This window comes from Diabrotica undecimpunctata, chromosome 3, assembly GCF_040954645.1.
Source record: "Diabrotica undecimpunctata isolate CICGRU chromosome 3, icDiaUnde3, whole genome shotgun sequence".
NCBI classification, from domain to species: domain Eukaryota; kingdom Metazoa; phylum Arthropoda; class Insecta; order Coleoptera; family Chrysomelidae; genus Diabrotica; species Diabrotica undecimpunctata.
In genome coordinates, this window is record NC_092805.1 from 21,936,024 (window position 1) to 21,962,133 (window position 26,110).

General features: G+C 32.6%; 1 protein-coding gene across 4 annotated transcripts; it reads left to right on the plus strand.

The window, feature by feature from the left end:
- The first annotated feature begins 4,265 nt into the window (after positions 1-4,265).
- On the plus strand, positions 4,266-25,598 carry LOC140436574 (uncharacterized). 4 transcript variants are annotated; one of them, XM_072525507.1, is made up of 11 exons: positions 4,267-4,535; positions 4,960-5,209; positions 7,852-7,965; positions 8,027-8,210; positions 8,609-8,911; positions 12,534-12,674; positions 13,193-13,451; positions 16,220-16,807; positions 18,901-18,966; positions 19,193-19,405; positions 25,224-25,598. In XM_072525507.1, the coding sequence occupies exons 1-11, from the start codon at positions 4,420-4,422 to the stop codon at positions 25,495-25,497; spliced, it is 2,508 nt and encodes an 835-aa protein (XP_072381608.1). In that variant the 5' UTR covers positions 4,267-4,419; the 3' UTR covers positions 25,498-25,598. The 4 variants fall into 4 exon arrangements, with proteins under 4 accessions (XP_072381610.1, XP_072381608.1, XP_072381609.1 ...); XM_072525508.1 differs by having other exon boundaries at positions 16,241-16,807; XM_072525509.1 differs by lacking the exon at positions 18,901-18,966 and having other exon boundaries at positions 4,266-4,535.
- Positions 25,599-26,110: the final 512 nt, after the last annotated feature.

A 26,110-nucleotide genomic window follows, 5' to 3' on the forward strand; every position in this document is an offset into this window, starting at 1 on the left:
AAATTTAAGATCTTTCTCAAACTACTCACTAATATTTTGTCTGAGATAGTGTTTTAATGGTACATTCAACGCTAAATAAGCGGAATTTGAGATTTTATGTATTAAATATCCAAGAATTATTTAAAAAAATAATAATTCTATATAAAATGAGATCATAGAGTTTTATTACTATAGACAAATTCAATGAAACCAGAAGTTTGGATCGTAACGATTTTGAGTCTGTCACTTGTGGTTGTATTTGTATATTGAGTAGCCAAAGTGATTAAAATGAACAGCTTTCTATTAGAGGATGACTGTTGATCTACGGGAAATCTAATTTACCAAAAAACCAACCATCAAAAAGAAGATTAGACAAATATTTTACTCTCTTTCCTTGTCTATATTTTACGTCATTGGGCGCGTTCAGCAGACGGAGCAGCTACCGCTCCGCTACTTCCGAATCCATCGGTTAGCGCTGGACCAAATGTCATAAGTCAAAACCTGCTGGATTCCGCTACCGCTACCTTATCTGTCAATGTCAAATAATTTGTCATTTTAAAAATTAAATATTTTTGTTCTTTGTTTATGTTTGTCAGTAGATTGCCAATTTAGCTTGACTTTTAAATATTATTTAACTTTACGTCACATTCATATAATAGGAATATAGAAAGGAATGACATAATTAGAGTATTAGTGGAAGAACTTGCGGACGAGGAAAATAATATCCAGCTAATTGGAAATGTTGTGGATCAGTTGACACAAAATGAAGAATTGGAGCTAAATAATGTTGAGAGAGCTCAAGTGCCTCCTAATCAAAATTTTTATGAGGAAACCATTCACCAATAATATATGGGAGATCTTTTTGTAAAGCATTTTCGCATGAGTAGGGAATGTGATGAAGTAGGTTTTAATAAAGATTATTAGTTCTTTGAAAACTACATATAAATATTTTAGGTAATTACTCAGCAACTAGGAAATTTAGGAGTTATACCCATTTCAATTCAATACCCTACAATTCCTTTAGATAAAAAGTGGAACATCTATTAATGTGGCGAAAAGGCAAATAGAATGATGATACTTGTATATATTTTGGTTCATTAATATTTATGTTATATTTACAAACTTTTCTTATTTGGCTTATAAACACACTTTCCTCTGTAAAATAGTTAATTTTAATAAAACAAAAGCTACTAAAAATATATCATTTTATTTACAACATTTTACAAGTTTTATTTACAGTGCTATAAATGTAGTTAATACAATAAACTGATTTGGAAGAAGAATATATGAATAGTATGATTACAAAAAAAAATAACATATACAGTCACAAAATAAGATAACAAATCAATTCAGAAAAAGTCACAAGGTATAATGGTATTAAGTTATCTAATGCATGCAGATAATGTAACACTAAACACAATACAAAAGCTGAAGTCGAAAGTATTACAAAGTTGGATCAGAATTATCACTTTTGAAGGGGAAAACTGATAGATTAAAAATTTGGAGCTTCTTTGAAGAGTTAGCTAATAGAAGAGTTCTGGGAGTAAAGCTGTTATAAGAGTAATTGAATCTATGAAAAGAATATAAAAAGTCTGCACATACCTAGTTGCAATATTGGAGAATAATAAACAAATATTTTGGAGAGAAGTTTGAAGCAGGTGCACAGGCTGTTGATAATTTTAAATAGAACTATTAAGTCTCTTTGATTTCTATATACCTCAAGAGAAGTTCAGTATACATTCTAATGCAACATATTCACAGTATACATGCATCCATACAATGGCATGACAGAAAATTGGACAGTCTTAAGTTTCAGTTTAGATGCAATGTAATAGGGGGACAAAACTGTAGACCAGTAAATGAAAAGGGATCTAACCATGGAGAAGGAGATCAAATAGCAGAGATGTAAGAAAAATCTTTGATGGTTCTCTTCACAAATCCAAGTAGCTTCATAGATTTCTGTATTGTTGTGGAAATGTGTGATTTATAGTTAGAGTCAAGGTTCACACCTAGATCCTTGGTTTCAAAAGTAGAATATATGGTTAAATTGTATTTACTATATTCGAATATTATTGGGGGATGAGGAAGGTGCAAATGAAAACTATGACATTTTGACGCATCCAAATACCATTTTGTGTGCTCCACTTAGAGGCGATCAATATCCTTTTGCAGACTTCGGCCTGGCATTTGTTTATTTTAAAGCATTTTAAATCGCCAGTAAATATATAGTAAATTTTCACTTACTTGGAAACAACATATTAGATAGTTGACAATTAGATTAAACATTACACACAATTATCATCTAAATAAGGAAAGCTATATAGTGCCTGAAAGAAAGACTTTGATATGTAAGTAATAAAACCATCAACGAATTGAAACAATAATTACATCTATAGGCATGATAACAACAGAACTAAAAAACCAGAAACAGAGAGGAATAACACCAGCTTTCAGAACAAACAATTACTTAAGCAAATATAATAAGCACCAGAGCCAACATAAAAAACATTTATACAGTGGGGTATAACAAACTTAATCAAAAACCCAACTTGCAATATTACATCTGTTAAACCGGTAGAACCTTAAACAAATGTATACCAGAACACAAAAGAGCTTTCAACAACAAAAAACAGAGTCTACATGCACACTTCACCTTTTATATCATAATAATTCGTTTAGTGAACAATTTCAAATCCTTAAATTAAGAAATTTATGAACCCTCACACTGCACCATAGTGAAAAAAAAGGACCCTTCTGGCTGTATATCTTTTTAACTCTATATAGACACAAAATTAAAATCTAAGTATATATCTACACATTTCTTTAAAAAAAACCTTAATTTGTGTTAGTTAGAGGTGAGAATCACTATATGATTCACGCAGCCTTGTTGACTGATATCGTATATTACAGCAGTGTGCATCACATGCCGATTCACACAAAAACAAGTCCATATGATTCATGCGACCGTGTTTATCAATGTAATATCGTTTATTACAATTATATGTCCATTTCCACAATATAGGCCATTTTACAGAAAAATACAATTTTGCTCTAAATGAATATTATTTATTTCCAACTGTTAGCCCGTAGGTGTTTGTTGATTTCACGGTGTACTCTGTGCAATTCTTTATACTGTGAAAATGAGTTAAAAAAAAAACAAGAGAAACTAAATAGTGTAATGAAAACAATATTTTTTTAATATATAAAGTTTTTGTTAATTTCTTATTAAAATAACAATGTATTTAATTTTATAATAGTTTTCGTTAAAAAATAAATATATAATAGTTGACTTAAGTAGTTTTTATCAGTAACCCACTTTTCAGGCTGTGAGAATCAAACATTGGTTCACATATTTCAGAGGCCAAATATAGTTTCTGTTGCTTACAGCCGACTACGTTTAAACTGCATTAATGATATGTACTTTGATATGAGAGACCAAAATTGCTTCTCAGAGCTTTCATAATTTGTGATGTGTGAGCATTACAAATGCGTGTGTATTCGATATTTGATTCTCGCGGCTGTAAAATCGTATTACCCGTGTATCACATTATGCTTCTCATGGCAGTGAGATGTATTAAAATATACAGATATAATTCTGAATGACCAATTTGAGACATACAGCTTTCCCCTCCTTTATTTGTTCAGAGACTATAAAGTGTAAAGCAGACATTTGTTTGTCAATTGAGAAAGACAAAATGCTGAAATAGCTGTAGTGGGAAGAAATTATAATAAAAGTTATAGAGATGTAGAAAACAAAAGTTTTCAGAGTTCTTTTTAGATAACATTAACTATAAGTAATGATCAATTTCGACGTAAACATTTTTAATAGCTAATATATAAAGTGAAAAGAAAGTATGAACAAAACATGAAGGAATGGAACCAAACAGTCATTAAATTGTAAATATAAATAATGGATCACCTTTTTGTTATTAGGAAACAGCTGGAAAGGAATTAGAAATCCAATCAAGAAATACCTCTAAACAAGTTAAATAAATTCAATGGATATGTCCATATAATAAAGTAATATATGGCTGGAAGTAAAAACGTAAAAACAAAACAAACAAACACCTAACCCTCAATTTTAGTACAGAAATGTCATGAATGACATTTCTCTCAACATGTTGGATGGAGGTAGCGATACATTTTTACGCTACCAAATTTGACAGGCCGCTCCGGAAGTAGCGTATCGGTAGCGGTTTGATTTTGCAGACTTTTACTCAACAGTTGTGGAGCAGCTCCGTCTGCTGAACGCGCCCATTGATTTTACTAAACGATCGAATTTTACTGTCAGTTTACTGAAAGTCAGTTGTCATATGTCAACAACTTATCTAAAAACAGGTGTAAACAAATAGTAAATATTATTTGCAATATTTAGCTAATAATAAGAAACTACAAACGCTAGATATCTGACTTCTAAATAATTATTATGAAATTGTAAAGATGGTTGTAGAAGGAGAATATTATGACGGACCCTGTAAATTATTAGAATTACCCCATGATGTATTAAGAATATTATTTTCTTATTTAAATGCAACTTCTCTTTATCATTTAAGCAGGTATGTAGATCAAAGAATTTATTATGTTTAAATTTGTGTATCATCTGTAGACCTTTAATAATATATAAAAACTTGCGAGTAGCCTATGATTAGCCTAATTGCTGTAATCTTCAAAATGGTATATTCCAGAGACATTGATTATTGGACAATTAAACAAAAACGTCATCTTAATAACCAATAAGGATCTTAATGTTCAATTAGGATCTACAAGATGTAATTTCACTATATATGCAAATGGAAAATATAAGTAAACAATGCACTTGATGCTAAATATATATTTTTAGAAATCCTACTTCCTTGATGTGTTCACTAACTTTTATGAAATGCACTTTAGACTGCAGAAACCCTTTATTTATTATTATAAAATACTTTATTAGAACTTTTTGCTATAATTTTTCTTCTATGTATTTGTAAATCTTTTCAGGACTTGTAATTATTTGGAGGAATTTATTTTGGATCCTTTACTCTGGAGATATGTAGATGCAAGGGATAACCCAAATGTTTGTGATAAAATACATTATTGTACCCATAGAGTACATAAGAAAACTACACATTTGTATTTAAGGGGAAATCTGTGTATAAAAGACTTACCAGATCATTTTTTTATTAACATTAAACCTTTTGATAACCTGAGAGTTTTGGCACTGGAAAATATAAAGTTAAATGGATCTAAGGTAATTATCAAATTAATAAAATATTTATTTTGTCTAAGATGTTTTGTCACGGGTGGGCAACATACTGTCCAGAATGATATTAAATTAATTATTCATCTGTATACATGTATATTTTATTCTATGCATACAATTTTTCAATTTTTGATTATTTACTTAATTTTATATTTTTGTATTCCTGTAAACAAACCATTAATTGGGACTCTATTAAGCTTTTGACTTTTGTCAAAAAACAACATGGAAAAAGTTACTAAAGTGTTACAAGTAATTTTATTGTTTCATATGATTGCCTGATTTCTAAAAATAATAAAATTGAAGAGTGCTACAAAATAGAGCCTAGCATTTTTGAGATTAGGGTAAATTTGTCCACTTTTCTGTTGTTTGGCTATAACTTAAAATGCTATGACTCAAAAACTATGCATCTTTAATAAATATTTTATACAAGACTTCGTAGATAATCAAATTATGTGATGAAATGACATTGTTTCTTTAACAAAATGGATAAAAAAACTCTCCAGTGTGTTTTCTAGTTTCCTATCATTTCCAGGTGATCTATGTATTTTTTTTACTTCTTTTACATTCCTGAATTCCTTCTTGTTTTATCTTCCGTGCTATAATTGTCACTGTCATTCTCACCTAGTGTTAAATGGATATACCTATTTGAATCACCCGATGGTATGCCAACTTCTCTTTGTACCAAAATTGTTTCTTATATTTTTGGGATGTTTTTTCTTTTTTTTTTCTGACAACACCACCTGGAATTTGGGCTTTACTAGTTTATCTGATAACCTCACTTTTTGCCTCTGTCCAATGTTTTGTATCACTCACTTTAATGTACTGTTTATATTATTTTTGTCACACTAGGAAGAAACTGCTTTGTAGTGGTACCGACACTACACTACTACTTAAATAATATAATAAGACATGGTTTCTAAGTTAGCATCTGAAGACAGTCTAGGTATAATTTCATATTGTTTGATAGAATGTGGTGCTACAGTTCCCTGAATTATATACTGACTAACTACAAGGAAGTCATACTTTTCGAGAAGTGTGACCACATCATATACAACTGTGCCTGGGGTACGATTTGATTGTGCTGTAAAGAATCTTATATTTATTCTTTTTGACATGACAGTAAGGAATGTTTTTAAATCTCAATTTTTATGTAACTTGAATGGTTACATTTAAAAAGCCATGTTTGACTAGTGTGTCTTGACAGATTGGGTAGGAGGTGATGGGAAAAAAGATAACAGTTAAGAGTGATTTAAGTGTAGACATAGTTTTCCTGGCAATAAGATAATATATAAATAATGTACTAAGGAAAAATATATGTACTAAGTTTGCTATTTCTGAACTTAATCTATCCACTCCTGGAATCACAAAGAGGTATCTACCCACTAGGGAATGAATGCAAAGGACAATGGGGTAGGTAGGGCTGTAAATGACTAACTGTAGGATATATTTAATATTGAAATCACTATGAACCTTAAAAATATATATACAATCAATATATAGTATTTTTCATACAAAAATGTGTTCACATCATTCAAGATTTATGACGTCAGAACCCTACAGTGTTACCAAAACATCAGAATAGTTAGTAAGTGAGGAATTTTTAAAATGTCAACTATTTGTCAAACTATTATATAACAGTAAATACACTTAGATTTAAGACTACTGCAACACACTAAAATACATAAGAAAAAATTTTAATACAAAATTATATATTCTAAATTTTAAACTTACCTCTATTTAGAGCATTAATAGTAAAAACATCCCGCCATTATTTATGGTTCAAAATAATCTCTCTTATATGAAAGCTTATCAGCTTTCTACAGACTATTTAGTTGTTTTCATGATACACAACAATAATTAGTTTTTAAAGCAATTAATTAATCTAAATTTAATATGTATTTATAAATACAATTTATTAATATATAATATATTAAGATCAAATTGTGTAAGAAATCAAAACATCAACAAAATTCTTACTCTAAAAAAGTGGCAACACTTTAAACAATTTTGCCACACGCTGAACTGTTTGAAGTATTCCTGTATCAGTTGCGTACAATTATCTAATATATTTAATTAAAATTATTATTTTGTGGAATATTAGATGTAAAGAGTTATTTGAAAAAATTTATAATATTAATAATAACAAATGTTTTTGGTTATTTAATCAATATAATTCTAAAATTCCCAATATAATGATGATTACATTTTTCTGATTAATATACAATGTTGAAGCCTAGAAAGATTGAGCAGTTCCGTATGGGTTTTGTATTATTAGCTGTGTTAGGAAAATTTGAACTCTAGGTTGACGTTGTGGAAATTTTAAATATAAGTGACGTCACTTTATATAAATTGTGACGTGCACGCATTTTTATATGAAAAAAAATTCTATATGCATCCTGTTATAATATAGGGACTGAAATGTTAACTGTGGTATATGAACTTAAAGGCTATTCAAATGGAGTGAAGATAGAAGAAACCACTGATTAGATGGACAGAGGATATAATCTGAAAATTTGTAATAAAACAATAGTTTTCAATGCTTTATTTAACATTTAATTTTGATAAACAGTTTATATGCATAATTAGAACTAAAAAATATTCTGATTATTTGTTTTTTTTGCAAATTTTAGATTTCACTAAAGGATTTTCCTTCGGGATTAGAAGAATTAAGTCTGAGAAGAACATATGTGAAGAATTCTACCTATTTTTTCCAACACACTGTTAGGAATATGCCAAAATTAAAGGTAAGAATGTATTTTGATCAATGAAAGATGTTTTTATTAACATTTTTGTATATTGTTATAGGTACTAATTTTAGATGATTGCTCATGGGTTACTTGCAGTTTCCTCCTCTCTGTGGCCAAGTATGAGCATTTGGAAATTATTTCCATAGTAAAATGTCCACAAGTACACGTGAATATGGTTCCATACCTGAATGTCGCAAAACTGGGTTGTAAAAAGCTTAAAGTTTTTGATTGCAGGTTTACAGGTTAGAATTTTCATACATTATTCTTTTTCAGAATTTTTTTGAAAAAAATACACATTTTTTAGATTGATATCATATTTTTTGTAACATCATTCTGTATTTATAACTAATTGTTCACACCTATTATACCGGCCTTGGATGGCAAAATCCAGCAATCAATACAATAGACATCGGAAGTAGGGGATGCTTTTTTATACACACAGAGAAATATCAGAACATCTAAGGGTGAAACTAATTTAAACGAATTTTTGGACAAAGAAAAACTAATGCTTGGACAAGGCGTGGTTTTGTGTTTTTGTAATGTTTCAGTAATGTAACAGTTAGTGAAAAGCCATTACAGTATGTTTTTTTTGTTTGCAAAGAAAAAGAAAAGTAACTAGCTTTTAAACTTTTTTTTTCAGGTATTGGTGGTGAGCTCTTACGAACGTTTTATTCAAAACAAAATCTTCAAAGATTATATTTTCAAAGTTTCGCTTCTGCAAAAGTGGATTACAACGAAAACGTTTTCGACTATATAAAGAAAATTGAGAAACGAGAGGGAGATGACATGAGTATAACCGATATACATTTACGAGACTATCTTTCGACCACTGCTAAGCCTAAAAACGAAGTAGAAGAAATTTTCGATAGTGTACTATATCGTGACCCCTATCCGGAATGCATTTGTGGAGGGGAAGGGTTCAGAGAAGGGATAAATATAATGGGTAAGTGAACATATCAACGATTTCTATACCCAATTTCGATTTAACATGTGATTAAAATGACAAAAGGTACAAATGCTACAAGTTTGGCATTTTCACTATTAATAATTTAGCTAATAGGGAACCAATTGAAATAAATTATTAAATTTATTGTCTTGTACAGTTTGGATAAACAAAAAAAAAAATTAAAACAGCTATTACATAGCCCTAGTTCAGACTCAACTTTCCTTAATTTGTTTTGCTGGTCATTTTTGTCCATTACAAATTTGCAATCTTCAAGTTTTTTTCTGGTCCTTCGAGCAGAAAAACTTAAAGAAACTGCTTCTATTGGAATGTACTGTATGTTATGCAGTGGCGGCTCGTGGCTTGAGAGACAAGGTCGGCAAGGTATTTTTTGTCTCCTCAGATAGGTATACCGTCTAATAAAGACTTAAGTAAATCATCATAGGAGATTTATTGTTTTCTTGTTTTTTGTTTTTTTTTTTTGTTTTTTCCTATAAATTTAGAACCTAAACATGTTTATAAATTAACTCAAGTCTACGTTGTTTGGAAGTAGCAAAATGGGTTATAACGTCATCGTAAAATTTATTAGAGTTTTGGAGGGATTTTAAAAGTTTTTTTTCTATTGACATTTGAGACAAGCTTGACATTCTCTCTTGTTTCATGGTATTTCGACAATAAGTTTTGATTCTTTTGAGGCAAGAGAAATATCGTTCATTTGAGGCAGACGTTGGTGGTAATGAGAGAATTAATGACAATAATTTATTAATTTCGGTAACAGTTTGTTGTAATGAATTGCAGTATATAAAATTATACATATCTTGTAACTTATCCCATCTTCCGAAAATATTTGGATCAGCATATAAAACTTTTAATTCATTTTCTAATTTTATTTTATTAAAGAATGATGGATAATTTTTAATTAACCTGTCTAATAAATATCTTGGAAATTCTTTGGCGTAACTTTTAAATTTTGAATCGTCAAAGAGGTCAAAAATTTGCAAATCTTCAAAATTCGAAAAACGAGTATCTATTTGCATAATAATAGTATCCAAAATTTCAAAATATACTCGTTTTTCGATATCTGTTTCTGTGTCATGCCTTTGTCTTTTTTTTTTGGGGGTTCGGAAATATCAAGCGAGTCCAAAACTTCACTGCGTATATACTGGAAATTACTATCATTACGAAAATCTCTGAGATTTTGCACCAGTCTTGTTATTCTATTTTTGGAATGAATAATCTCAGTTAACTGATTTTGAACAACATTAAATATCAAATCGGTTTGGGTAAACACTTTCTTAAAAATATTTAAAAGTATGTTAAAAGAATAATCATTTAATAAAGTTTTCAAACCGATTGCTTCACGGATCGAGATATCATCACTTTGAAAATCGCCGCATTCAATAATAAAATCAAAAACTTCCAAAAGCTGTTCACGAAAATCTGCTACAGTGAAAACTAACCGAGATTTAAAATTCCATCGCGTCTGACAAACTGTTGGCATTTTTTTCGAAACAAACCGTTCTAAAACATTAGTCCGTTTAGGTGAGCTTGAGAAAAATAAAGCAAATCCGCTTAAACTGGCAAAAAAAAGACGACATTCTTTAATTTTTTTACATGTATCCTGCAAAACTAAATTCATTCTATGCGCATGACAGTGAGTAAATAAAGCTTGCGGTGCAATAGTTTTAACTTTTGCAACTTTTGCCTGGAGACCATTTAATTCACCAGACATCACGGCAGCGCCGTCATAATTTGCCCTACCAATTTATTTTTGATATCAAAAAATTTTAATCTGTCCTTTAAAACACCAAAAATATATTCTGCCTTATGGCTTTTACTCACGTCTGTAAAACCTAAAAACCTCTCATAGATATTACCACGTAACGCGTATCGAACAACAATTGATAATTGTGAATGACATGATATGTCGGTAGTTTCATCTACTTCTAGTGAAAAGCAAATGGTTTCCTGAATCTCAGATTCAATAACGTTACTCAAAATGTAACTAATTGATTCTATTAATAATTCATTCTGGATTGTTTTAGATACACCGCTAAATGTCTTCGAATCAGAAAGTAAATTAGAAAATTCCAAATCGTATTTTTTAAACATTTTTATTAGTTCTCTATAATTACCTTGATTTAACGAATGCTCCGATTCATCGTGTCTCCTAAAAGATAATTCCTGACAACCTAAAAAAAATACAATATCAATTAAACGACGTAAAACTGCGTGATTATTTTTTACAATTTCGTTATGTTTAATAGCATTTTCACGTTGGGCATTATCTAATGAAACATAGATATTTTGTTTTCCAAATAAATCTAATTTAATCTGGCTGTAAGTATGATCTTTCGAAATATCATGTTTATGTAAAGCCCTAAATAATTCCTTTAATTATCGTAACCAGATTCACACCACGGATTTTGATGTTTGCCCCTATTTGTCGAAAATAAAATGCAAGGCCAACAAAAAAGTTTGTTTTTTATTTCACTCCCGGTAAGCCATGAGTACTTGCTGTACCAATTATCTGAAAACTATTACTTCCCTTACCCGCACTAATATTTATAAGCCGGGACATTTTAGGCAAAGGACGCCCTTATTTTTAATAACAATTTGTTCTTCGTATGGAATAGATGAAAACGCATTATGCAAAATATAATTTACAATATCAGACTTATCAATACTTACAGTTTCTCCCATGGCTTGTATTTTTTAGGCTATTTACCTGAATTTGTTTACACTTTAATTTAAAAAAAAACTTCTATGTCAAACCCTTTAACCTTTAACTATTTACGGCAGACGTAACGTATCACAGTATTACTTTAGAAAATAAAAATAAATAACATTAAGAAAGGCTAATTCGTTCACTGAATATCACTTCACTTTACTACTTACGTTCTTATATGAAATAACATTTCATCCCGCGCTCGCAATGTACAGTTCGCGACCAATCACTCATCTAAATGAAGCATCGGCAAATTTAATTTTGCCGTACTTGGTAATTAAGTTCATATGGAAAGAAATGTATATTTGGTTGCTAATCAACTAATATTCCGTTGATTTTTACAAGTAAATCGTCAAGGTTGGGATCGGCTCGCCGAAAACGCAAAACGTGCCTTTTTAAGAATCCACAGGCGGATGGAGGTCTCCGATATCGGATCATCAATTCGAAAAGTGTCTACGCAGGGATCACTTAACGCTCAGATTGGACGAATTCTTTTAAAAACCGTGAATAAAATTTAGTCTGGTCGAACTGGACGAATTCTTTTAAAAACCATGAATAAAATTTAGTGCTTATTATCTCATTATCTCACAGATATTTTTTTATTTCACAAAAACAAATGACATCAACTGATTACCTGCCACAATTAATTATTGAAATACTGATTAAATTAAATATTAAAAAAATCTATAATATCTATAAAGGTGTGGGTCGGCACTGCCGACCATGACCGGCCGCCACTGATGTTATGCTGGTTAAGAACTTTTCTTGAAGTGTAGAATAACCAGACTTTGATTTAGTCGGATGATTCTTCAATTAGTCTGCCTGGCGGATTCAATATGATTCTGCTGCCTGACTCTAAAAATATGATCTGCTAAAATCTATTTTTAATTTCAGATAAAGATGGCAACATCCCCGAAAAAGATCTGATTCATTTCTCTTTGGGGCAGTTGGAGTATAGATTTATCTGTGGTAAACATTTACAAGATTTCATAACATTACCTACAGATTTCAAGAACTTTTATCAGCAGCAGTTAGGTAAGTGTTTGTTGCACTTTTTACAAAATTTATTGTTTTATGCGCCTTTATTTTTGTCTTATAAAACCCTAGGAGGTCTTTTCTCTTTTCTACTTGTCTACTAGAGATAGTATAGCATTACTTCCTTGATTTTCAAAAGAAATTCAATTTCTTTTATAATTTTTCTTCATATACCTAATAATTTCAACATTAGTCTCATGCTTTGTCCAGAAGATTCTAGCATTCGTCCATAGGCGTACACTTCTAGAGCCGTAATCCGTTTTTATGCTACTATTTCTTAGATTTGTTTATATAAAGCCTGTATCGCTCATTATGTTCCACAAAATGATCCATGAAAGTTTGTGGTTCTGGTAGGCTATTACCAACGCATAATCAACTTGGAGAAGATGAAAGACTGTAAGTTTGTCCCATTCTTATTTGCATCACTGTTTCAAACGACCTTTTTGCGAGAGATAGCTTTATGTGTGTACATATGATTATAAAATTACATAAAAAATAATAAATCTTGTATTCTATAGACACAAACTTGGATTCCGATTCCAGTACAGATAAAGAAGATGACGAGGATGACGACGAACCTGAAACTTGCTGCCACTACGCCAACAGCTACGTGAGTACTACCAATAACCTGCTTACACCTAGTACGCATGATCGGACACCCTCAGTGCGTGAAGAAATGACTCTTCCAAACGAAGGAGCAAGAAATCAATCGTTTCCAGGACGTATCCGTGTTTTCAAACCACAGAGAGAGGTCAAAGTTAAACGCAAGAAGCAGAGGTAAGCGAATAAATGATTAAAATGTGCTGTTTATAACTATTATAGCTATTTTCTTGTGGCATGTTAAAGTAATTACTATTTAAATGGGAATAAGCCACGATTAAAGGTTAAAGTACGTTTATTGACGTCTCAATTTCCACTTCGGAAATCGTTCTCAAAATACAAACATTAGTAAATTAAACAAATTTTTTTTTTTGAGAGCGGTTTCCGAAGTGGAAATTGAAACGTCAATAAACGTACTTTAACCTTTAATTGTGGCTTATTCCCATTTAAATAGTAATTACTTTATAACTGTACTACATTATGTATTAATTTCAACAACTACAGGATATACACTCGCGATCATAAAATCCAGGTCACCTTGAAAATTTCAAGTTTCTGGAATATTTTTGCCTCTGGTGCAGTAATAACCTTTTTTTAGGCTAACGTATTTTTTATTTGTCATCAATGTTTGTTTTGAAAGAAAAAAACGGTTTTTTATTGTTTTTATTAAAAAAGCAGAAAACAAACCAAATTGTTGATGAAACAGGCATACGAAAAAAAATGGAAAATACAGAACGTGGTAAAATGTCAGTGAAATTTCAATGACTAATATCGTGTATTGCCTCCACTTGCTCTAATGACCTCTTGCAGACGACGGGGCATACTCTCAATTTTTCTCTGGATTACATGTTGTGGTATGTTATTCCACTCTCTCACTAACAGATCCTTAAGCTCCTGTCCGTTGTTAGGAGGAGATGTTAGGGGTTGAATACGTTTTTGCAAATCGTCCCAGATATGTTCGATAGGATTCAGGTCCGGAGACCTAGCTGGTCAGGGTAACCTTGTAATTCCAACCTCGTCCAAGTATTGCATACTGATCGTGGCAACGTGCGTTCGAGCGTTGTTCTGCATAAAAACCGTGTTTTCTCCAAGCCTTGTCATGGTATGCATAACTTGTTCTTCCAGAATCTCCGTAATGTCCCTTCGTGCAGTTAAGGACCCATTTTCGATGAAAAGTAATTCTGTGCGGAAGTCGGAAGATACACCTCCCCAAGCCATGACCGAGCCTCCACCAAATGGCATTCTTGGAGCAATGCAAGCTTGTGAAAATCATTCACCGGTTCTCCTCCAAACTCTTACACGTCCATCGGATCCAGTTAGGCCGAAACGGGATTCATCTGAGAATAACTCTTTGCTCCAATCGTTAATTCCCCAATGCGCGTATTGTCGAGTAAAAGCTTGTCATGCAACTCGATGCGCCAGGCGAAGTGGCGGTCCTGTAGCCGTTACCCGAGATGATAGTCCAAAAGAACGAAGTCTTCTCCTGACTGTTGCAGCGCCAACATTGCGATTTCGTACTTCCTGTAGACGATTTCGATGCATAATCGCAGTTGAGGTCCGGTTTTGTAAAGCCGGAAACAAAAGAAAACGGTCATCTCGTACCGTGGTCATTCTTCTTGGTCCAGAGCCAGGTCGTCTGGATAGCAAACCCTTCTCCTGAAAGCATTGATGCACTCGTTGAACCGAAGAAAGGCTTACGCCAACAGTTCTTGCGACTTGCCGTTGAGTGTGACCGTCTTTCACAAGCGCAACAATTTGTGTCGTTTCAACGACAGTCAAGGGTACTTTTGGCAAAAAATAAACAATAACAAACACTAATAATGGCACTAATAAACACTAATGGTGGCAATAATAAACGTTTGTTCGTTGCGTTTGAACAGAAAGTCGAAGCACAAATGAGACATTTAAAACAAGCGGCAGTTACAGGTACCGTTCATTTTGGGAAGTGTGCGCTTTCCCGCGAAATCGGCACTATTGAAATTCTTTGTTGCAAAGGAAACCGCGAAGCAGACAACAATTCCCAGAAACATGCATTAGTTTGTATGTAAGCATGCATTAGTTTGTATTTGTGTTATTATTATTTACGATAAAGCTCGTTAAAAATGAAATATCGGTGATTTTCAAAGTGACCCGGATTTTATGATCGCGAGTGTATTTAAAAACAACTACAGGATACATTTAAAATGTTGGCAAATATTAACCTGTTACATTTATTTTGCACATAAGTGTAGTTATTTCGAGAATTTAGTGAAAAGTCTTTTCATAAGGTCAGGTGATTTTTTTTTATTATATTTCATGCAAGCATTCTTTTATAATTTTATTATTTTGGAGAACAAAAGTTTCAAGTTTCTATCAACATGATCAATAATTTTAATCCCAATTAAATTGCATTACAAGATGATTTACAGATTACCATCATAAAATCTTTAAATTTGATAACTATTCAAATTTCAAATCTGAAACTCAAACATTAGCAAATTTTATAAATTTAAAATGTTCTCCGTATGATAAAAGTGCTAATAGTATTAGTTCGGGATCAAGGCCGATTTTCACCATTTATTACTAACAAGCTAATTTTTATTGAGTAGCTTCATTTTGAAGAGACGCCTAACTTTTGTCCTTACAACAATTTGCGTTTTTGGTAGCTGAAATATGTTGATTTAACGACTCTCAAAAATTTATTTTTGAGAGCCGAAACATATTTCATCCCTACTAGCTACTGGTAGCTACTCCTGTTAGCTACCACAAACGCAAATTGTTGTAATGGCAAAAGTTAGGCGTCTTGTCAAAATGAAACTACTCACAAAAAATTGGCTTGGTAGTAGTAGTAATAAAGGGTGAAAATGGACCCGGATCCCGAATTTTTTTTCACTAAAATTTATTTTTGTTTGGTTAGCATTAGAACTAGACTACTCATTAACAATAACCGAAATTTATAATTTTAGATCGAATGATAATGCTTTTAGACTATATGTACAACATTCTTCGATGGACAATAACAACGCAAGCAGTTCCAATAAAAGAACCAATGATCAGAGTGATGACATCGACCATTTCAAGAAGCGAGCCCGTGATCAGAGCGATTGCAATATACGAACCCACGAGCAGTGTGATAATAGTAGCGATACGAATAAACCCACCCGTGAGCAGAACGACAATGAAAACAATTCGAATACACGAACCCACGAGGGGAGCGACAATGAAAGCGATTCCAACAAACAAACACATGAATGTCGCGATAGTGACAGCTCTAATAAAAGAACCCATGAACAGAGCGGTAGTGGTAGCGGTTCCAATAAACGAAGCCATGAGCAGAGTGACAGTGGTAGCGGTTCCAATAAATTATCCCATGAGGAGAGTGATAATGATGACGATTCCGAGGCAACAACTAGTAAGAAGTCTAAGAGAAGCCCAGGTCCGTTTGAGGCTCTTCAACCCGAGACACAAGCACAGTTGATCGATCATCTGATAGAAAGCGCTGATGACATTAGTTCGAAGATAAATAAAATAATGACGAGCAACATACGTAGGGGGTAAGTCTTATTTAGTTAATTAAAAAATGCAACAGGGTTTGAAAACTGTTTGTCAATGGGATTTTGGTTGTTCAAATATTTTATAGAAAACAATTGTAATAACAGATTGCTTTTTGGACATTGGATTATGAAATAAAATTTATATTTTTCTGATTGTGTGACTTTCCCATACCATATTAAAAACATGTTTAGTAAATTGTGAAGGAAGACAATCCATAATTTCGGGGTTTAAACCGAGAATTAACAAATTCCTTTAACCATATAATCTATTCAGTCGTATTATTTTGATAAAGAAATAGGCTCGAAGGACCAAAAATGGTTCCGGTAAGTAGAATCTAAGCACATAATATATACAGTAGATCCGTTGGCTCCAGTAAAACTTGACTTCTGGACTACACGCACTAATGTCTTGACACATCCAATCCAATACTCTTTTTATACATGGATCATCTGCTTGAGCGTGGTGACTTACACAGAACGACCAAGAATTGCTTAAACGTTTCGAGAGAAAAATTCTAAGAAAAATATATGGAGGAATCCAAGAACAGGGTTTGTGGCGTAGGCGCTACAACTTTGAGTTATATAGAAGTTTTGGGGAACCTGACGTTGTAAAATAAATTCAATTAGCACGCCTTTCGACCGAAGAGGACCAGTGGGAAGACGAGCCAGAGGAAGACCAAAACTTAGGTATCAAGATAACATAGAGGATGATCTAAAATCCATCGGAGTAAAACCATGGAGAAGAGTTGCCAGAGACAGGGGCGAATGGAAGATTCTTCTGAAGAAGGCTTTGGCTCATAACAAGCTGTAATGCCACTGATGATGATGATCTGCTTGAGCGTCTTGTAACTGTTGAGGCTGCCATTGATCATTAATGACGGTGGTTCATCTCACGGTGCAAAATCGTTCTTCTAATTTAAGACAGTGATTAAAATTTGCACTGCACGGCCGTCTTGACTGAGTATCAGCATTTGAATGACTTTTTCCAGCCCAGTGTTTCTAGCTTTCTGACTGTTGTATTATTTTCTTGCAATTTGCGGTGAATGTGACCTACGTCGTTACCATTCCAACATCTGGGTTCGCGTCTCTTCGGCATCGTGTTACCAACTACTTTTCGTACGATTTCCTCCAGACGTTTATCGTTTTGTTCGTTTATCGTTTTTGGAGGACAGTGCTCCTTTTCACCATAATGCATTGATTTAAGGTAAGGTGAACTTGACGATCAATTTCCTGATAGATTGATTGGAAGTAGTGGACCACCCAGATCACCAGAATTTGATAAAATGGGGTTTTACTAAGAATGAAGTTTATAAAATACCTATAAAAACAAGGGATGATATGAAAGATAGAATACGAAATGTATTTCGAAGTGTTGTGAACAAATGTATAATGTACTTATATAGGGCGTTTTGACTCGCCCTGTATTCAATATAAAGAAAATTACCATATCAAATATCAATATTTTTTTAATTATATAGGGGGTTGAACTTGTTAAAATTTGAATAGAAAATTGGTTATAATTTTGTAAATACCTTGTATAACATAATAAAACACTATATTGTTGTAATGGGGAAGTTGAGACAATTTCGAATATAAAATAAAATATAGGGTGTTCCATTAAAAAAAACACCACTGACCTACCACTGTGTTAGCGAACAGCCTGTAACATTCTATCTAATTTTGTAATGTGAACCTCAAACTTAACTACAGTTTTTGTTATTAACTTTTATTGCTATCTATTATTATAGCGGATCTACTGAGCATTATCATATTAATCAATTACCTTGTATACATATAAACACTATATATGTTGAAAATTGTAATAGTTATTATATAGATGTTTGCTTCGGGATCTTGATGCCTTCTCTCTCTTGTCTACGGCGAAAACCCCATTTTGTGGTGAAGTCTGTTAATAAAAAGCGCAAGGTCTGCTTAAGGTCGGTCAGAACAAGTGGAAATTGACTTTTTGTTACGTATTTCAATATTATAACCAGTTCTCAATTAGATATCTATTAAAAAATACTATTATTATTCTTCATTTTATTATAAAAAACCTCAAGACTACGTGATGTAATATGTTTCAATATTTTTAGATTGGATCGTATAATCATGCGTCAAAGTGTGCAGGAACAGACTGAAAACGCTAGAAAAATTGAAAGGTAAATACTTACTTTCAGGTATCTCGGATTTATCCCACATATCTGGGATATTTTCAAATATTCCAAGAGACAGTTATGAGACTATGAAACATTTATGAGACTACTCTCATGTTTGTATAAACGTTCTAATTGACTATGTGTCCATGCATGTTTTGCATGTCTCCATTCCGATCCATTGTTATATTGTCCTATTATTAAGAAGGGTAATCAATTGGTTCTGTTTTAGGGAAAATCAACCCTCGACCTCTAGAGATACAAATGGTGTATCGTCATCGAGTCCAAGCACGTCTTCCGCAAATAGTGACGCAGAGAATAGACCCTCATCCTCAAAAGCCAGGGCTCCAGAAGGTGATAAAAATAGTAATAATGTGTTGGAAGGTCTTATTGTCGTCACCGAAGCAGGAAGACCGCAGATAGAAATCAATCCGACTGGACCAAGGTAATTTGCTTAACGAGAGTATAGTCTAAGAATATATCTAAGAGAGTCATGAATATTCAGTGTTAGAGGTATGAAATTATATAAACAAGGGATTATTTCATAAAACAAATAGATCCATTGTTTATGGAATTTCACACCTCGGAACGATAGCACCCAGCTGAGCTGAATATTCATGTCTCTCGGAAGATATCTTGTTAGACGTTACACAAAATTTAGTGATCTTTTGTATATATATATATATATATATATATATATATATATATATAATGTAGTTAGGTATTTTGACTGACACATTATGTAAATTAAAGTATTATTTTGAGGTTGCAGTCATTAATAGGGCAGGATAACGAAAACTCTTTGTTATTAGCGTTAGCTTTCGCAAAATTTATTTGCTTCTTCAGGATATGCTAAAATATGATTATACAGTAGACTCCCGTACGTTCGGCCACCTCGGGACCGGACCCTAGGCCGAACGTAAAAGTAGCCGAACTAGCCGATGCTTATCTAAAAAATGCCCATTTATTGTTTGTATGGATCTAGCAAAAACAAAACACTTGTACATTAAGTAGACGACAACACAGAGGAATACTCTGACATATATTTAACACATATGAAAAGATAGACCGTTACAAAAATACTATAAAACAATACGTACAGAACTCTAGGCCTAATATAATTTAAAAATATTGCACATTGGTGGTTTGGCTTCTTAAACACTTATTTTTTTTCTGAATTTTCTTTTCTAATGATTTTCAGTGTGCAAAGTCACGCCACTTTTTAATAATCATTACATTGATGACAGTTACTTCTTTTTGATGTTCGACGTAGGTAGCTGCCAGTTGCAAAGCTGCTTTGCCTTCAGCGTGGCTCATTTTATTTTCTTCATCTTCCTCTTTATTCTCAGCAGTATCTGTTTCGTTATTCTTCTCATTTTCTTTTGGCGTATCTTCTCATTTCCTGTAGCCCAAACAAGGGCTACAAACCTCGTTTTGTAGCCCCTTTTCAAAGTTGATCCATTCCAAAACATCTTCTTCAACAATGGGACCACAGTTCGGTAGTTGCTGAAGGTCATGCAATAGAACTGCATTGTCGTCAGGTTCGTTAACAAGAATGTTGTTTGACTCATCTGCTGATGTGTTTGCTTGGTCAATCTTATCTTCTATATTTGGCCAAAGTTTTTTCCAAGACTTTACAAACGTCGACGGTGGTATTTCGTCGTATGCCTTGGCCGACATGTACACAACATCCTTCATATTAACTGACTTCAGCACTTTTAAGAGGTCTAAGTTGTCATCAACCCCCAGTTTGAAAATAACTTCAGAAAACAGTTTTCGGCGATACTTTCTCTTGAAGCACTCAATGACCCTTGGTCCATTGGCTGTTGAAGACTGGTTACGTTGGGTAGCACGAACAGTAGTTTAATTTATTTTTCATCGTCACACTGACTACCTTCCTGGTGAGTAGGCGCGTTGTCAAGCAGTTGAAGTGCTTTGATGGGCAGATTTAATTTTGTCAAATGGTTTTTCACTTTCGGAACAAATTCCCATACAAACCATTCCCTGAACAAATATATGTCAATCCATGCTGATTTTTGCGACCGGTAATACACTGGTAGGTAGAGTTTCCATGTTTGTGTTCTTAAACGCTCTCGGTTTTACTGCTGTGCAAATGACAAATAGGGGTATCTTGTGGCTCCCCGAGGCATTTGAACACAAGGCGACCGTTATCCTCTTTTTCCTGACTTTAAATCCTGCCGCAGATGTTTCTTGTGGGGTGGCAAAGGTTTTTCTGGGCAGAAGTCTAAAATTTAACCCAGTTTCGTCGATGTTGTAGATTTGCTCTGGACTAAAGTTTTGGTCACCAATAATTTTTAAAATTTTGCAGAAAAATTTTTGGCCGCTGTTGGGTCTGCTGAAAGCTTCTCGCCACAAACTCCAATAAAATGGACCCCGTGTCTCTTTTTCCATCGGGGAGCCATCCCTCACTAGCCGAGAAGGCCTCTTTTGGCTGAAGCTTTGAGTACAACCTTCTCTTTTAGGATTAGTCCACTTAACGGGGTTCCTCGCCTTCGTTCTTGAACGAACCACAACCACAGAGCATCTTCCACCAATTCGAGTTTTGCATTTCTCAGTGTGCAACGCTTTTGTACAACTTTTTCAGTTTCAATCTGCGTACAAAAGCCTTCGATAGTTTTTCTATTGCGCCGCCAGTCGTTGATTGTACTTTTGCCCACGTTTAAATCTCTGCAAATACTTTGCATGAATTCTCCTTTGTCCAATCTTTCCAGAGCTTGTAGTCACTGTTCCATTGACTTGTACTTACGTTTATGCGTTTCACTCATTTTGAAGCAGTTTAATTTAATGCACGACGCGAAACAGTTATTGTCCACACACAAACACAACAAGTATACTGTCTATATAAACAGTAAAAATCGCAACTGAAACAAGACACACTGATGGTAGTCCCACCGTAAAGATGGGCGCTTTACCTGCTCGCGTCTGGCTGGCGCTCGCCAAGTGTGTGACTAATGCTCAGAGAGCCGGTCGGACTAAGCGGAGACCGAACTAACCGAGGCCGAACTTACGGGAGTCTACTGTAATTATTTTATCGGAAAATACAATGAAATTAAAATTAAAAAACATTGTATAAAATAAGCACAAAAACTTACAACATAAGGTTAATCCATTAAATTTTGAACATCACAAAACATTAAACTTAACTTATTAAAAGTATATATGCAATTACAATGTTTTAATTTTATTTAATTTGAGGAAACATCATTGATAATCATTTATTTATGTCAGAGATAGACTCGTTTCTGTTTATTATATTTTTCGTTGTTGATAACTAGTTTTCGATTGTTATATGGCTGCGTACTATACATAATAGAATGATGAAGTATTTAACTTGTCATCTGATTATTTAAACAACTAAGTAAAGTGGCGCCAAATTTGAATATTTTTTTTTAATTTAGTCAAGAAATTTAATATTAGTTTTCGTAAGAGAGAATGTAATTATAGGTATAGCTTAGTTCTTAGTTTATCAATATCAGTTTTTTTATTAACACATTGATATTTATTTATGCATACAATTTCTAAGAATTCCCTTTTGTTTAATTGGTATTCATGTCTGGTTTCATTGAAATTAAATAATTGATTCTTACTAATTGCATGATCTATTAATGCATATATATTTTTATTATTTCTGAGATCACTCTTATGTGATGTTAGTCTGCCTATTAGATTTCTAGATGTGTGTCCGATGTATGACTTATCACAATTTTCGCATGGTATTCTATAAACTACATTTGAGGTTTCCATAATGCTAATAGGTGATTTAGTTTTTGTATACAATGATGCCAATGTTTTAATATTTTAGTTTCAATTTTAATCTGAGAATAGTTAGCAAAGACTTTAGTTATCTTGGATGTTAATGTTGGTATGTAAGGTAGTGACGTGAAAGTAAATTGAGATTGCACAATTTGGTGATTTGGTTCTCTTGTTTGATTTATACCAATCATTCTATTACTGTGGTTGTTAAATAAATACTGTACCTGCAGACAGAAAAATGAAACTTTACAAACTTTTAATAATTATAATGAACATTTACAGTTTACATATGAAAAAAAAGAGATGGAAAATAGCATCCCATACCTTGACATAAGAATCAAACGAAATGCACAAAATGTAAAGCACTGAATGGTACAGAAAAGCTATATTTAGTAACAGATTTATTAACTATCATTCACAACATCCATCTCATATGAAAGTAAATTTGATAATATTGGCTTTAAAAACAGAATAATCAAATTATCACACACAATAACATCAACAAAGGGTTAATGGAACTGAAAGACATTTTATTGGAGAATTTTTACTCAATTAAACTAATTAACAAATTTTTATTTGTTGATAAGATAATTTTCAGTACATGGCTCATCAGACTGATGGTGCGATGATCGCTACATTGTTTAGCATTTATTTTTTTCGGTATCATTACAAATGTTAACAGGAGATACTCTGTTGGTATATGCCCTGTTTCGTATACTTCATTGAAGAGGTTTAGAAAAGAATATTTACCTTTATCGTCGAGTAGTTTGATTATCCTATTCTTTGATAGTTTTATAGCTTTTTCCATTTAATCGAAGCTTATTTTTGGACCAGTCGATATATTTTCCATTTGAATTTTTTCTTTTTTCGTCATCAAATAGTTTTTTAATATATTCCCACCTCTCCATTTTGTCCTGTTCATCAACTATAATATTTCTTTGATTGTCAAGAAGACTACTTGCAGTTGACCTTCTCTATAAGATCCAGTTATTTCTTGCGACTTTTTGTACATATTAAATGTGTCATTATTTTTCTGCAGTTCTTCTATTTCAAGACATTTGCTGCTGTACTATTTTTCTTTTGCATCTCGGATTTTCCTTCTGATTTCTTTGTTGATTTTGCTGCATTCTTCAGTGTTTCTATTTTTCTGTTATAGTCTGTTTTCCATTAGTCTCAAGATTTTATCAGCCATCCATTGTTGTTTGCGTTTATTAATAGTTTTATACTTTTAGTTGCAATGATTATTTTAATCTGATTCCAATGGTCTTCGACGTTATGTGTTTCTTCCGATTTTTCGAAGTTCTTTTCCAATTCGTGTATAATTACTTGACTATTATTTCGAATACAATCGGTATTTATTCGGTTAGTCGATTGTTGGCGTTTTACTTTTTTAAGTTTGAGTTTTATGTCTCTGATCAATAAGTTATGATCTGAGGGGACATCTGCTCCAAGAAGTGGTTTAGATATCTTGATTGAATTTCGATATCTTGCAGTAATTGTTATATAATCGATCTGATTTCTTATGATCTTATCTTTAGTATCTGCTGGTGACTTCTAAGTATATAAATCACGCTTGGGTAGTTTTAAAAATGTATTTGGGACACATAAATTATTTTCTAACGTCTAAACGATCTCCTCTGTCATTACGATGTCTAATTCATGCCTATCTTTTCCTACTTTGGTATTGCAAGCTATCTAAAAACATCCAATTTGAAAATGTCTCACGGTAGTAAGATAATACACAACTAAGATTGCTATTATTGTCTTCTTCTTCTTTTGGTGCCTATTCGTTTCGAATATTGGCGATCTTTCTCTTTTTAACCGTATACATCACTTCTCTTTCTTTCCTCATTCTTCGTAGTACAGTCTCGTTGGTTATCTTGTCCGTCCATGATATCCTTAGAATTCTTTTGTATAGCCACATCTCGAATGCTTCAAGTTTTTTCTCCATGGTTTCAGTGAGTGTCCAGGATTCAACTCGTAGGAGCCTTACTTTTATCTCCATATTAAGGTTGTGGCTTTTAAAGAGTTTGGCCATGTTGTTGAATAGCCTTCTCTATTCTACATTTTACTTCTTGTGAGTAATCCCATTGTTCGTTTACTATTGTTCCAAGATAGGTAAACTGTTTTACTCGGTCCACTGGTGTATTGTTGATAAGCAGTTGGACGCCTCTAATTTTATTTTTGCCGATGACCATAAATTTAGTTTTTGATATGTTTACTTGTAGTCCAAATCTTTCACTTACTTCATTTACTTTGTTTATTAGTTGCTGTAAACTGTTTAAACTGTCTGCAAAAATAACGGTGTCATCTGCATAGCGGATGTTGTTTAGGCGTTCTCCATTTAAAAGGATTCCATGTTCGCAATTTTCCAAGGCTTTACTAAATATTTCCTCTGAATATAGGTTGAATAATATAGGTGACAGTATACATTAAACGATCGTAATAACGCTATTATTGTAAAACTAATATATAAATATTTTTTCTAGGGTTCAAATAAGATGTATAAATTTTCCTCGAGAAGATAACGATCGATGGAAGATTAAGTGGAAAATTCCTTTGAGGAGATTATCATTACGTGGATATAAAAAAATTAGTGATAATACGTTGAACTATCTCAAAAATTTAGATATAGAATTAATAGATTTAACATATACTAGCGTGTCCCAAAAAGGAATTGAAAATTTTTTGGTTCATAATCCAAACTGTAGAGTGATACATCCTTTATATTGCGTATGCAAACCCAACAACACGCTGTATTAAGGATGTCAGTAATCAACCATACATTTTTCAATGAATTGTACTATAGTAAAAACGTTTTCTACAATTTTGCTTGTTAAACATTCATAAAATAAATTATTGAAAAAGTCTTTTGATTATTAACATAAACTTACATTTCATGCGCTCCTATTAACTTATTTATTTTTAGCCCATAAGCAAAATTTCAGGCGACAGTCATAAGAAAGTATACATCCCTTATCTTTAAAATCTTTTAGAATATTGATTTCAAAAATATATAATAAAAGTTTTATTTAAAAATCATTTATAAAAGACAAAGGACAATTCAAACAAAAGAACAGTTCAAATGGACGATTTGGTTACGGTTATTATACTTCAAAACAATCCTTAAGAGGTCAGCTGCAAAAACTCAAACCGTGGCCTTCGGCTTAAAACCAGGGGGAAGAGGGACGGGAGTACGAACGGAGTTATTTATTTCCACCCTTAATCAAATTTCGACGCCAATGATTTGCAAACTGTCTTTTTTTTTGTTTTTTACACAATCAAATCTTTATTTTTAATATATTAAATTGTTAAAGTTTTAATTTTAAATCTTAAAAAGGTATAAAATTTAGAATATTCAAAGTATTTATTTTTT

What these genes read in the sequence shown, in the direction of transcription:
- LOC140436574 (XM_072525507.1), top strand. Translation starts at nt 4,420, where the DNA reads ATGGTTGTAGAAGGAGAATATTATGACGGACCCTGTAAATTATTAGAA. An exon ending in ACGAGCAACATACGTAGGGG is followed by an intron (nt 16,808 to 18,900) that starts GTAAGTCTTATT and finishes CAATATTTTTAG; the next exon opens with ATTGGATCGTATAATCATGC. An exon ending in ATCAATCCGACTGGACCAAG is followed by an intron (nt 19,406 to 25,223) that starts GTAATTTGCTTA and finishes TATTTTTTCTAG; the next exon opens with GGTTCAAATAAGATGTATAA.